This window comes from Hemiscyllium ocellatum, chromosome 20 (genome assembly GCF_020745735.1).
Source record: "Hemiscyllium ocellatum isolate sHemOce1 chromosome 20, sHemOce1.pat.X.cur, whole genome shotgun sequence".
NCBI lineage: Eukaryota > Metazoa > Chordata > Chondrichthyes > Orectolobiformes > Hemiscylliidae > Hemiscyllium > Hemiscyllium ocellatum.
This window is the reverse complement of record NC_083420.1, coordinates 4483689-4496940: the sequence shown is the minus strand read 5'-3', so window position 1 is coordinate 4496940 and position 13252 is coordinate 4483689. Positions and strand designations below refer to the sequence as shown.

The 13252-nt window shown below is 41.0% G+C and overlaps 1 protein-coding gene across 4 annotated transcripts in view; it reads right to left on the bottom strand.

The window, feature by feature from the left end:
* Positions 1–12810, bottom strand: part of LOC132825317 (meiosis regulator and mRNA stability factor 1) — a 55808-nt gene extending 42998 nt beyond the window's left edge. For 2 of the 4 annotated variants that reach the window (XM_060840430.1, XM_060840433.1), the window contains exons 1-4: positions 12731–12810; positions 5385–5601; positions 3413–4078; positions 760–931 (exon numbers count right to left, since the gene is read on the bottom strand). In XM_060840430.1, the coding sequence (XP_060696413.1) occupies positions 760–931; positions 3413–4078; positions 5385–5540 (994 nt within the window). In that variant the 5' untranslated portion in view covers positions 5541–5601; positions 12731–12810. Of the gene's footprint in view, positions 1–759; positions 932–3412; positions 4079–5384; positions 5607–12730 lie in introns of all 4 variants that reach the window. The other 2 variants (XM_060840434.1, XM_060840431.1) reach the window with 2 other exon arrangements.
* Positions 12811–13252: the final 442 nt, after the last annotated feature.

Genomic DNA, 13252 nt, shown 5'->3' with positions numbered 1-13252 from the left:
CATTTTCAATCAGTCTAGGGAAGAGCACAAACAGATTCTGAAAAATTGGCTGGGACAACACGACCGAGAAAGCATACTTCTTGACTGCCACTCATGGACATTACTACAACAGGCCACACCATGGTCTTCTACAGCCCGTTCCCCTTATTGCCCAAAGTTTGCCTGTCACTGTGGAACTTAAGGTCCACTTAGATCCTGATCTGCGCTCTGCAAGCTGCGCACAGGCAAGCTATAACAGCCCTATGTATTTCACTGGTGAGGTAGGATGAGGGAATGAAAGAGGGGGTTGGGATCATGTGTGGAGAGACCAGTCACTGTTTTTCTTTCCTTTAGTTCTCCCTGAAAATCATGTCCAGAGAATATTAAAATTGGTTGAGATGTGTCCTTCATATATGCATCACTGCTTACCCATGAAAAATCATCACTTAGCAATCTCATGTTTTTTTTTAAGAGTTTGCTTTCCATGATGTAACTTACAATTTAAGTGCTCTCCATCTGTGTGTTTTTTCCAGTTGTTCATTCAGCTTTGTAATTTTGGAGTGCTGATCACAAGGAATGTAGCAGGGTCTCACAAAAAACTGAATTCTTCCTCTGACTAGCCTTCCTAAGAAATACACCATTTTTTGAGGAGACAGTGGTGGTTCTCAATGTAGAAAATAATGATTGATATTGAACTCCCTACTTTATTTTTAAAGCAAAAGTTGACCTAAATGGGAAACAGTAACAAAGCAGAAGCAAGGATAATACAGTCACACATACCAAACTTTGGTGGCTGGCGACCCAAGTTTCCTGTTGTTAACACTGATGTCTCTGCAGTTTGACCTTCTGTTTGAATACCATTGCACAACGACATGGGGACTGGAACAGACTGAGCAGGAGGAGCAATATTTGGCCAAATCTTTTTAACATCTATAGAAGGACGTCTGGGTGGCTGTAAATAGATTTAAGAAAGGAAACAAGGGCAACTCTTCAGTTGGAAGGCAAAGCAACCTACTATCAAGACAAGTATATAAAATGATTATTCTTACAAACAGAACATCAAGCACACGTTATGTCATAGACAAAATCAAGATTTTCTGCTTTTATAATACCTGTAAAGTCAGTTGGTCAAACTTTCACAGAGAGTTCATGTTTGAATATCAACTGGAAACTTCTTGTTTGAAGTAGCAAACAATAATCAGAAATTATATAATTTTTATTTCCTCAATTTGTCCTGTTCTGTATTAAAATGCATTTTTTTTAGTGTCACTACAAAATTTCATGAACATAGATTAATATTTAAGAGTATAGACCAGGGACGGAACTTTTGTTCCTTGATCCCAATTTGTGGTGAGATGTGGTTAGGGAACTCACAAATGCTGGCGGCAGTACTTGTGAGGTGATTTTGGAAGGATTGCCAAGCTGATCACAGTGATCAGTTTCCAAAAGAGAAGAAATAATAGTCTCTAAAACAGTCACCGTGGGAAAATGTCTGATGTAATAAACATAAAAGGGCTGTTATAACTAATTTCAAACCACCAGCAACAGTCCCAAAAATTAATCTTTGAATTCCTAGACTATGTGGCTTAAAGCAAAATCATGCTGGATTCCAATCTGCAATTTCTGCTCTCTAAAGTGCACATATACGGACATCATAAGAAAGATAGGATCAAGCTCACAACATAACAACCCTTGCGTGGTTAAACAGCATGCTATTAATACTCAACTGGTTTAATTACTGGACATAGATGAGCAGAGGGATCTTGGTGTCCATGTACACAGATCTCTGAAAGTTGCCACCCAGGTAAATAGTGCTGTGAGGAAGGCATATGGTGTACTGGGCTTTATTGGCAGAGGAATTGAGTTCCGGAGTCCTGAGGTCATGTTGCAGTTGTATAAGACTCTGGTGCGGCCTCATCTGGAGTATTGTGTGCAGTTTTGGTCGCCATACTATAGGAAGGATGTGGAAGCTTTAGAACGAGTGCAGAGGAGGTTTACCAGGATGTTGCCTGGAATGGTAGGAAAATCTTATGAGGAAAGGCTGAGGCACTTGGGGCTGTTCTCATTGGAGAAAAGAAGGTTTAGGGGAGATCTGATAGAAGTGTATAAGATGATTAGGGGTTTAGATAGGGTAGATACTAAGAACCTTTTACCGCTAATGGAGTCAGGTGTTACTAGGGGACATAGCTTTAAATTAAGGGGTGGTAGGTATAGGACAGATGTTAGGGGTAGATTCTTCACACAGCGGGTTGTGAGTTCATGGAATGCCCTGCCCGTATCAGTGGTGAACTCTCCTTCTTTATGGTCATTTAAGCGGGCATTGGATAGGCATTTGGAAGTTATTGGGCTAGTATAGGTTAGGTAGGATTCGGTCGGCGCAACATCGAGGGCCGAAGGGCCTGTACTGCGCTGTATCCTTCTATGTTCTATGTTCTATATGTCAGTAGAACCATAAACTGATGTCCATTTTAGAATAAAGGAGAATAACATGGTGTAAGGAGTGGGTGGAATAAGGTCTTACGTAATGCAGTATACATTTTGAAGGTGAGAAAACCAAATTCTCCACTTCAGTAGCTCAATGGTTAGCACTGCTGCCTCAAAGTGCTGGGGACTTGGGTTCAATTCCATCCTCAGATGACCATGTGGAGTTTGTACATTCTCCGCGTGTCTGTGTGCTCTGGTTTCCTCCCATAGCCTGAAGATTAGGTGGACTGGAAATGTTAAATTGCCCATTGTATTCAGGGTGTGCAGGTTAAGTGGCTTTGTCATGGGAAATGTAGCATTACAGAGCTGGGGTGCATCTGGGTGAATGCTCATCTGAGGGTCTGTGTGGACCAGATGGGCCGAATGACCTGCTTCCAAACTGTAGGGATTGTACGGCTTTATAAAAAAGTAGTTCATTTTTACCAATATTATGATTTTAATTGTTAATATTTACAGATATGCAACGTTTGTGTTGTGATCCATACTCAAAATGCAAACAGTGAATTTGTTCTATTAGAAGAACAAACGGTGTAAATACTTTCTCAGTTACAATTAAGGATGGAGAATAGAGGTAAGGTTATGCAGAACAGCAAAAAAAATCAGAATTTTATTGGTATTGATGTTTTCTTTACGTAACAGCGTTATTTGTGTGACTACGCCAAGAGCTATTTGTGTGCCATTACTGTATATTCTTTTCACATTTTCAAGATCCAGTCTGCTGAATGTCATTACAACATAAAAACATCCATTACATATTGCATAAATAATTCATATGCTATAAAGATTAATACATCTCTTGTAAGGTGAATTATTTGCTCAGGTGGAAACGTGCCAGTTTTTAAAAACTGAACTCAAGCTTCAAAGCTTAAGAACGTAAACTGTTTCTAAAGGTTTACTTATCATTTTAATGTTATATGAAATAAAATGAAGTTAATGAAATTATACTAACCTTATTTAAACAATCATCACAACAATGTGAACCCTTCAGAAACATAGGTGCCATGTGTAACTGTAAAGAGTGAGTGCAAACACGTCTAGGTAGCTCAGCTTGACTCATACGATCTTCCAAGTGCCCACTAACCCCACCTGTGAGTTCCATGCAGGAAAAAAAACTGGATGCACTGTAGTTTTGTTGCAAAGGAGTTTGATGTTGCTTGTGGACATTGCTATGGAAAGGTTGCAGCTGTTTGAAGAGATTTCCACAACAGGACAGGTGCTGGGATTGAGGTGGCTGAAGCTGACAACCAGAGACAGCATTCTCTAAATAGGGGCCAGCTAAACGGTCATTACTTACAGCCACTTTACAAAATTTGGATGAGCGGAAAGTAGGCCTTGAGCCTATCTGACATGTGACTGTTCCAGCATTTGTGTGTTCTAAAGCTCCACCATTTACAGAGTGAATGCAACCACCACCATTGGAAGTGGGGGGGGAGCAAGAAGCCTCATTGCCACAATGAGGACAGCAGCTTACTTTCGTGCCAGTTGACTGCTGCTCATGAAAGGCCTGAATGTCAGAAGGTGGAGCACTTGCAATGAAAGTAGGAATAGCATGTTGGGAGGGAAGTGGAAAGTCCTTCAATTCTAACTTGGGTTTGTTGTTCTCCATGCAATTTTTCTAGGGAAAAAAAGACAAAATACTCAGGATTAGTCAGGAACTTTATGGTACATATAAACAAACATACAAATTAGGAGAAAAGCAGGCCATTCTGCTCTTTTAGCTTTCTCTGTCTTTCAGTATAATCATGGCTTTTCTGTTTGTGTTTCAAAATCCTCTACCTTTGATTCCTCTACCTGACATGAATCTATCTGCCTCCAGCTTAAAAGTATTAATGGTCTTACTTCCACGATTATGAGGAAAAGAATTCCAAAGTTGCAAAATCTTCTGAATTTTTTTTCTCACCTGTCCTAAAAGGGAGACCCCTTTTTTTTAAACAGTGATCCCTGGCTCTGGACTCATTGAAAATAGAAAAATCTTTTCTATGCCAAAATCATTGATGACCTTATGAACTTTACCCTCATTCTTCTGAACACCAATGTAAATAAGCTAAACTTGTCCAACATTAGTACAGCATTAACGTTTACAATATCATGGAAATTATATAGATATTTATGTCCTACTTTATCGATCCATATACAATGAAAAACATTAATCAATTCACCAATTGAAGTATTATGATGTAGAAAATGTTCCCCCATTTCTAGCCACAGAAATATTACAGCTATGATGCTCCATCTGTAAGCAATCCCAAATTCTTGATTATTCACCCATACTGTGCAATCCTGATGATGTGGAATAATTACTTTCATCAAAATTATTAAACAAATCATCTCCTGTACACGCATCTGTCCTTGAATGGCAGTGTTGTTACTCAATAACTTGTACAAGAATATATTTTAACTAAAATACCAGTTTCAAATTTCAGTTATTGTACCAGCAGGTAGGTAATGCAATGTGACAATTTACACTGAAAATTTCTAATGCAACAACTACCAGTATTATATAGAATTCAGCGACAACAACAAATAATTCAAGGTTTCCAACTGCTTTGAAATTGATTTGTTAGGGTGAAGGATTCAATTGTGTTTGTGAGAAAAGAAAATTTGTTACACGGTAATGAGCACCGTTGATAATGGGCAATATCTCTTCTTACATGGAGGAGAACACTTACTATGACAAAACTTCGTTTATACCTCTGCCAACGTATTTTTTTTTACATTACGCGGATGAAATATGTTCAGTTTATGCAAAATTAAAATTAAGCTCTATATCTTTATTTTCTAGAAAAATTCAGTGAAATGAAATGAAATTGATAGTACTCCATTTTGCAGGATGCTATATTCCTATTAGAGGGGTCAAGTAATTGTATTAGCTGTTATAAATTATGGCACAATAGTAGATATAAGTTGAAAAGAGAATTTACCGTTTTGTTACTGATTGGCAATATCTGTTCAACTGTTGAAAAGCAATTGGAAATTTTCCAGAGCCAAGGTTTTGAAACACTGCCATCGTCGTCTGGTTGATTCAGCCATCCAACAGGCTTACCACAGAAGGAATTCTCCTTTCTGTTTCCATCCATTATACAATCTTAGATACTTCCTCAGCATCCTCTCATCCGTCCTTCCTTTCATTCTTCCTTCCTGCACTTAAAAAAAAGCAAATTTTGTTGGAAGGAAATAAAGAAACAGCTTCACTAGGTTTTTAGCTTGCATTTGGCTTTCCCAAGCCTGCCCCAGTTTAAAACCTGCAACAGCAAGTCAACTTAATATTGACTAACCTTTTACATTAATATTACCATAAAGCAATTTGCTCGCTGAACGCTACCTGACCTCACACAAAGGAGCTGTGGGACAAATCAGATTTTCTTCAATGTAGTCAATAATTTTGGGATATTCAGATGGTTCTGTCAAGCAACAAGGCACAGCTTTTGACATAGATGTGAAGTAGTAAATAAAATTAGTGAGCTAACTAAACTTACTGGTGTATATCTGTAAGGCTGTTAGATTTTTTAAAAAGCTGGACCATTCAGGGTATAATTAATATTAGGTTTGAGATTCTGCAAAGCACAATACATGGTCTTTCTGTGAACTTTATTTGAAAGGTACAAGAAGATCATACATTACTTAGCCTGAGAGATACCAGTAATTTCCAACATGAATCAATTAAAACTCACATACACTGGAAATGCTTGTAGGACTAAAAGCACTAAAATTACAAGAATTGTAGTGCAGTGGTAATGAAACTACCACAAATCAGAAAGCTTGAATTCATGTCCCACCTAATCCAGAGGTGTGTTATAACATGTTTGAATAGGTTGGTTAAAAATATACTTATATCAGCACTGCCAAATTTGATCCCAGCTCAATCAAAACATTGGATGAAATTCTGTACACGGCAAAAATAAAACTAACAAATATATCTCTGTCCAAAGGGCACTAATTCAAACAAACACACTCTTTGTCTCAGTTATCTCTGTAGTGATTGTAATGAGATCAGCCAAATGGACTTCACAGAACATGAGTTCCCTAATTGGGGTTCTTAATCTGGTCCAATCAGGGAGCCCTGGTTGTCAGATATAAACAGGAGTGTGGATGACTCGGTGATGGGATACCCCAGCAAAAATAAATATAAACAGGAGCATCAGAGGTTCTGCTGACTCTGAGGGCCAGCTCTGAAGATGTTGGACCAGTGTCTAGTACTATGCACGTGCAGATGAAGGGTTACTTGGCGACAGGATGCCAATCTCTGTGGAGTTATTTCAATCTCATCACTGACATCACATTTGGCAGTTAAGATCTTATCAGATTAATATCTATGGATTCTTCGGATTTAAATTTTTTAATGCTTTACTTGGAGAACTAAAGATTGCTTGAACTGAATACAAAATTGTATTTATTGCTAAACTTTATACACAAATTCATTACAGATGTGTGTTACAATGTATGTTGTGGCTATAATTATCATTCCTGATGAAGGGCTTTTGCCCGAAACGTCGATTTTCCTGCTCTTCAGATGCTGCCTGACCTGCTGTGCTTTTCCAGCACTACTCTGATCTAAACTATAATTATCAACCCTTACATAGACACCAGTAAGCAAAAGATTAAATTATTCAAACATATTTATCCTTGCTATCAGTAACAAGTAGATGTTGGTTAACTTTCAAAATAATGCTCCAAACTTTAAATTAGCAGCGAATATGATGCATGTACAGGAATAAATTATATTGTACAAATAAAACTTCCATGTGGTTTAAATTTAAATTTTATCTAATCAGCCGAGTGATCATTTGTCCAGACTATTCAATATTTATTTGTTCAGATTATTTAATATTAATTTGCTTTCGAGGCAAATTAATGCAGCCGGGCAAGAGGTGGGAAGAATGAGATTTCATAGAAGCATAAGGAAATATGTGGATGATCAAAGTTTGGGAGAAGATGTGTAGTTCGGGTGCGCGTTGTTGTGGTTCTGTTCGCCGAGCTGGGAATTTGTATTGCAAACGTTTTGTCCCCTGTCTAGGTGACATCCTCAGTGCTTGGGAGTCTCCTGTGATCTTTCACAGAAAGATCACTTCTGTGATCTTTCCTCCGGCATTTGTAGTGGTTTGAATCTGCCGCTTTTGGTTGTCAGTTCCAGCTGTCCGTTGCAGTGGTCGGTATATTGGGTCCAGGTTGATGTGCTTATTGATTGAACCAGTGGATGAGTGCCATGCCTCTAGGAATTCCCTAGCTGTTCTCTGTTTGGCTTGTCCTATAATAGTAGTGTTGTCCCAGTCGAATTCATGTTGCTTGTCATCTGCATGTGTGGCTACTAAGGATAGCTGGTTGTGTCGTTTCATGGCGAGTTGGTGTCCATGGATGCGGATTGTTAGCTGTTTTCCTGTTTGCCCTATGTAGTGTTTTGTGCAGTCCTTGCATGGGATTTTGTACACTACATTGGTTTTGCTCATGCTGGGTATCAGGTCCTTCGTTCTGGTGAGTTGTTGTCTGAGAGTGGCTGTTGGTTTGTGTGCTGTTATGAGTCCTAGTGGTTGCAGTAGTCTGGCTGTGAGTTCGACATCGACTTGAACCCAAAATACCGACCACTGCAACGGACAGCTGGAACTGACAACCGGAAGCGGCAGATTCAAACCACTACAAATGCTGGAGGAAAGATCACAGAAGTGCTTCACAGGAGGCTCTCAAGCACTGAGGATGTCACCTAGACAGGGGACGAAACGTCTGCAACACAAATTCCCAGTTTGGCGAACAGAACCACATATGTGGATGATATTATCAGGAGACACTTAATAAACCACAAGTTGTTTCACCAAAGTTGCAATTTAGGAAATAATGAGTATACCATGAAGGTTGAGTAATTATTATTTCGACAGATCAGCTGAACCTCTGTATAATCAAACTAACATATGCATTTTCACTCACATCAATCAATTCGAAGACACAGACAACAAATGATTCAGGTCTATTATATTGCAATATAAATTACAAAATAACTACCTATACAATAATCTTTGAAACTGATTGTTACTGATGCAAGGTGAACTTCATAGGCTGTGATATTTTATGATGAAACTGGGTCATACTACAGTAAATGGAAATCAAATAGCGTTGTACAGCTCTAATTCAGAATCCAATTTGTAATAAACGTAGAATTTGTTTCCAGTTGTATTACCATTAACTATTAAGAAATTTAAAAAGAAATTTTAAGAGAAAGCAGTTAGTAAAATGCCAAATTATGTCTTCCCGTCCTCAATGTTTATAAGGTAACCTCAAGATGTAATGGTATTTCAACAAAATTGTATTCTGATCAATGTTCAAATTGGCTGGATCTGTTTAATATCATATTTTATGTGGGATAATTAAGGATCAGGATCAGATATCAGAAATAAAATTGTAGGTTCAACTTCAGAATTCAACAATTCTCATGTCATAACATCAAAAGCCTCCTCTCCAAGTGAAATAGACCTCTGAAAGAGACAACCCCGGTAATTACAGACCAGTGAGTCTTACTTCGGTTGTGGGTAAAGTGTTGGAAAAGGTTATAAGAGATAGGATTTATAATCATCTAGAGAGGAATAAGTTGATTAGGGATAGTCAACACAGTTTTGTGAAGGGTAGGTCGTGTCTCACAAACATTACTGCGTTCTTGGAGATAGTGACTGAACAGGTGAATGAGTATAAAGTGGTGTGGTGTATATGATTTTCAGTAAGGCATTTGATAAGGTTCCTCACAGCAGGCTCTTGAACAAAATACGGCAGCGTAGGATTGAGGATCATTTAGCGGTTTGGATCAGAAATTGGCTAGCTGAAAGAAGACAGAGGGCGGTGGTTGATGGGAAATGTGCTTCGTGGAGTTCAGTTACTAGTGGTATACCACAAGAATCTATTTTAAGGCTGCTGGTGTTTGTCATTTTTATAAATGACCTAGATGCGGACGTAGAAGGATGGGTTAGTAAATTTGTGGACGATACCAAGATCGGTGGAGTTGTGGATAATGCTGATGGATGTTGCAGGTTACAGCTGGCCTGAGAGATGGCAAATGGAGTTTAATGCAGAGAAATGTGAAGCGATTCACTTTAGAAGGAGCAACAGGAATAAAGAGTACCGGGCTAATGGTAAGATTCTTGCTAACGTAGATGAGCAGAGAGATCTCAGTGTCCATGTATATAGATCCCTGAAAATTGCCACCCAGGTTGACATGGCTGTTAAGAATTTAAGATTTTCCTGCTCCTCTGATGCTGCCTGTCCAGCTGTGCTTTTCCAGCACCATACTAATCTAGGGTTGTTAAGAAGGCATACAGTATGTTAGCTTTTATTGATAGAGGGATTGAGTTTCGAAGTCACAAGGTCATGCTGCAGCTGTACAAAACTCTGATGAAACCAGACTTGGGAGTATTTTGCACAATTCTGGTCACCACATTATTGGAAGAATGTGGAAGCTTTGGAAAGGGTGCAGAGGAGATTTGCCAGGTATGGAGGGAAGGTCTTACAAGGAAAGGCTAAGGGGCTTGAGGCTGTTTTTGTTACAAAGAAGAAGGTTGAGAGGTGACTTAATTGAGACATACAAGATAATCAGAGGGTTACACAGGGTGGACAGCGAGAGCCTTTTTCCTCGGATGGTGATGGCTAACATGAGGGGACATTGCTTTAAGCGAGTTTTGAGAAGACTTGTAGCTCAGGATGAGGTTCTGGATGTAGGTTTGCTCACTGAACTGGAAGGTTCATTTCCAGCTGTTTCATAACCCTACTAGATAACATCTTCAGTGGGCCTCAGGCAAAGCACTGCTGATAAGTCCTGCTTTCTATTTATAGTTTGGGTTTCTTTGGGTTGGTGATGTCATTTCCTGTGGTGAAGTCACTTCCTGTTATTTTTCTCTGGGGATGGTAGATGGGGTCTAACTCGATGTGTTTGTTGATAGAGTTCCAGTTGGAATGCCATGCTTCCAGGAATTCTCATCCCTGTCTTTGTTTGGCTTGTCCTAGGATGGATGTGTTGTCCCAGTCGAAGTGGTGTCCTTCCTCATCCGTATGTAAGGATACTAGTGAGAGAGGGCCATGTCTTTTTGTGGCTGGTTGGTGTTCATGTATCCTGGTGGCTAGTTTTCTGCCTGTTTGTCCAATGTATTGTCTGTTACAGTCCTTGCACGGTATTTTGTAAATGACATTAGTTTTGCTTGTTGTCTGTATAGGGTCTGTCAAATTCATTAGCTGCTGTTTCGGTGTGTTGGTGAGTTTGTGGACTACCATGATGCCAAGGGGTCACGTTAGCTAACCTCCAGTCTTCCGGCACCTCATCTGTGACTATCGATAATACAAATATCTCAGCAAGAGGCCCAGCAATCACTTCCCTAGCTTCCCACCGATCAGGTCCTGGGGATTTATCCACTTTAATGTGTTTCAAGACATCAAGCACTTTCTGCTCTGTAATGTGGTCATTTTTCATGATGTCACCATCTGTTTCCCTATATTCGACATCTTCCATGTCCTTTCCCACAGAAAATACTGATGCAAAATAGTCATCTAGTGCGTTCCCCATCTCCTGCGGCTCCACAAAAAGGCCACCTTGCTGATCTTTGAGGGGCCCAATTCTCTCCCTAGTTACCCTTTTGTCCTAAATGTAGAAACCCTCTGGATTCTCCTTAACTCTATTTGCCAAAGCTATCTCATGTACCCTTTTTTCCTTCCTGATTTCTCTCTTAAGTGTACTCCTACTGCCTTTATGCTCTTCTAAGGATTCACTCAATCTCTCCTGTCCATACTGACATATGCTTCCTTCTTTTTCTGAACCAAAACTTCAATTTCTCTAGTCACCCAGCATTCCCTATACCGACCAGTTTTTCCTTTCAACCAAAAAGGAATATACTTTCTCTGGCTCTCATTATCTCATTTCTGAAGGCTTCCCATTTTCCAGCAGTCCCTTTACCTGCGAACATCTGCACCCAATCAGTTTTTGAAAGTTCCCTGCCTAATATCGTCAAAATTGGTCCTCCTCCAATTTAGAACTTCAACTTTTAGATCTGGTCTATCCCTTTCCATCACTATTTTAAAACTAATAGAATTATGATCGCTGGCCCCAAAGTGCTCCCCCACTGACACCCAGTATTACTACTCAGTCACCTGCCCTGCCTTATTTCCCAACAGTAGGTCAAGTCTTGTACCTTCTCTCGTTAGTACATACACATACTGAATCAGAAAATTTCTTGTACACATTTAACAAATTCCTCCCCATCCAAACACTTGGAATATCGCTTACAGTTGCGGTCACCACAGTACGAGAAGAATGTGGATGCTTTGGAGAGGGTGCAGAAAAGGTTTAGAGGATGTCACTGGTATGGGGGAATTTTAGCTATGAAGGAAGGTTGAAAGAAAGGTCTTTGGCCATTATTCATTGGTAAGCCTTGACACTGGTGCTGACTAGCTATGCAACCACATAACACAGGACCAATGAGCCAGATCCTGTCTTGATCAGAGTCCCACATGCAGCACAGATCACCAAGCAATGATCAGAAGATGCGACCTAATCAATTTTCCTTCTGTAATACAAGGAAAATCCACAAATTCAACAGATTTTTGATCAAACCCAGAAGGTTCTCAATGTGTGGCCTGGCAACTCAGTGGTTGACAGATCGAAGACACCTATGAAAAACCACTGACTCTTTTGGTAAGTGATTATGGTGAATATAAATCAGTGATGGTCCTCAATAAACGATGCATGTAAAGGGTATGACTAAGGGGAATGAGTCTGGGTGGGATACTCTTTGGAGGGTTCGTGGGGACTTGTTGGGCCAAATGGCCTGTTCGCACACTGTGGGGAATTCTATGAAAGGGTGGACTTATGCAGGATTTTAACACACCCAGAGAGAAAGCAAATCCCTTTAACAAGGAGGACAGAAAGGAGGTGTAGCTGGCCAATATTTGCTGCTGGGAAATAGTAAACCTCAGCCAATGAAAGAAAGGTGTCGTTTGAAAATAAACAACATGATTTCGGTGGGTGAAATAAGCAAAGCAACACGGAGCGGTGATCCACAACAATCCCAGTGGGCGTGGGCAACCCTGAACCCTTCAGCAATAGGACAAAGCTGCCTTTATTAAAAATAAATACCGGGGACAGTGGGTTTTCAAATGCACCTTCACCGACCACAAGCGAAAGCAAAACCTTTGACGCAGAAACATTTTGTTAACTCGCCCCCTACACCCCCCCAGCCCTCCCAATCCTGGGGAAGGGTCCCGTCTCTGTGGTAAAGGTACTCCCGCTGAGAGGGGGGGTCCTTACCTGCCTCAGCCGCCGGACATCCCCCTCCTCACGGCGCCCTCTGTCCCGCGACCGCCGCCACCGCCTCCCAACCGTCTGCCGCAAAGCGGAACGACTGTCGCAAAGACAGGCGCTGGGGTTTCCCAGTCTGGGTCTCAGGGGCCGAGCGGGACGGTTAGTGCGAGCGCGAGACTGGGAGCGAACAGCGTCGTCCACCTCCACCCCCCCCCCGGACCGAGAGTGGGGATGGGGGGGGTGGAATGACATGGAGAGGGGGGGGGGAGAGAGAGGAGATGGAGGGAGAGAGGGGATGAGGGGGGAGAGAGAGAGGGGAATGACATGGAGAGAGGGGATGGGGGAGGGGGGGAGAGAGGGGATGGGGGAGAGAGGATGAGGGGGGAGAGAGAGGGGATGACGGGGGAGAGAGGGGATGGGGGAGAGAGAGGGGATGACGGGGGAGAGAGAGAGAGGGGAATGACATGGAGAGGGGATGGGGGGGAGAGAGGGGATGACGGGGGGAGAGAGGGGATGGGGGAGAGAGGA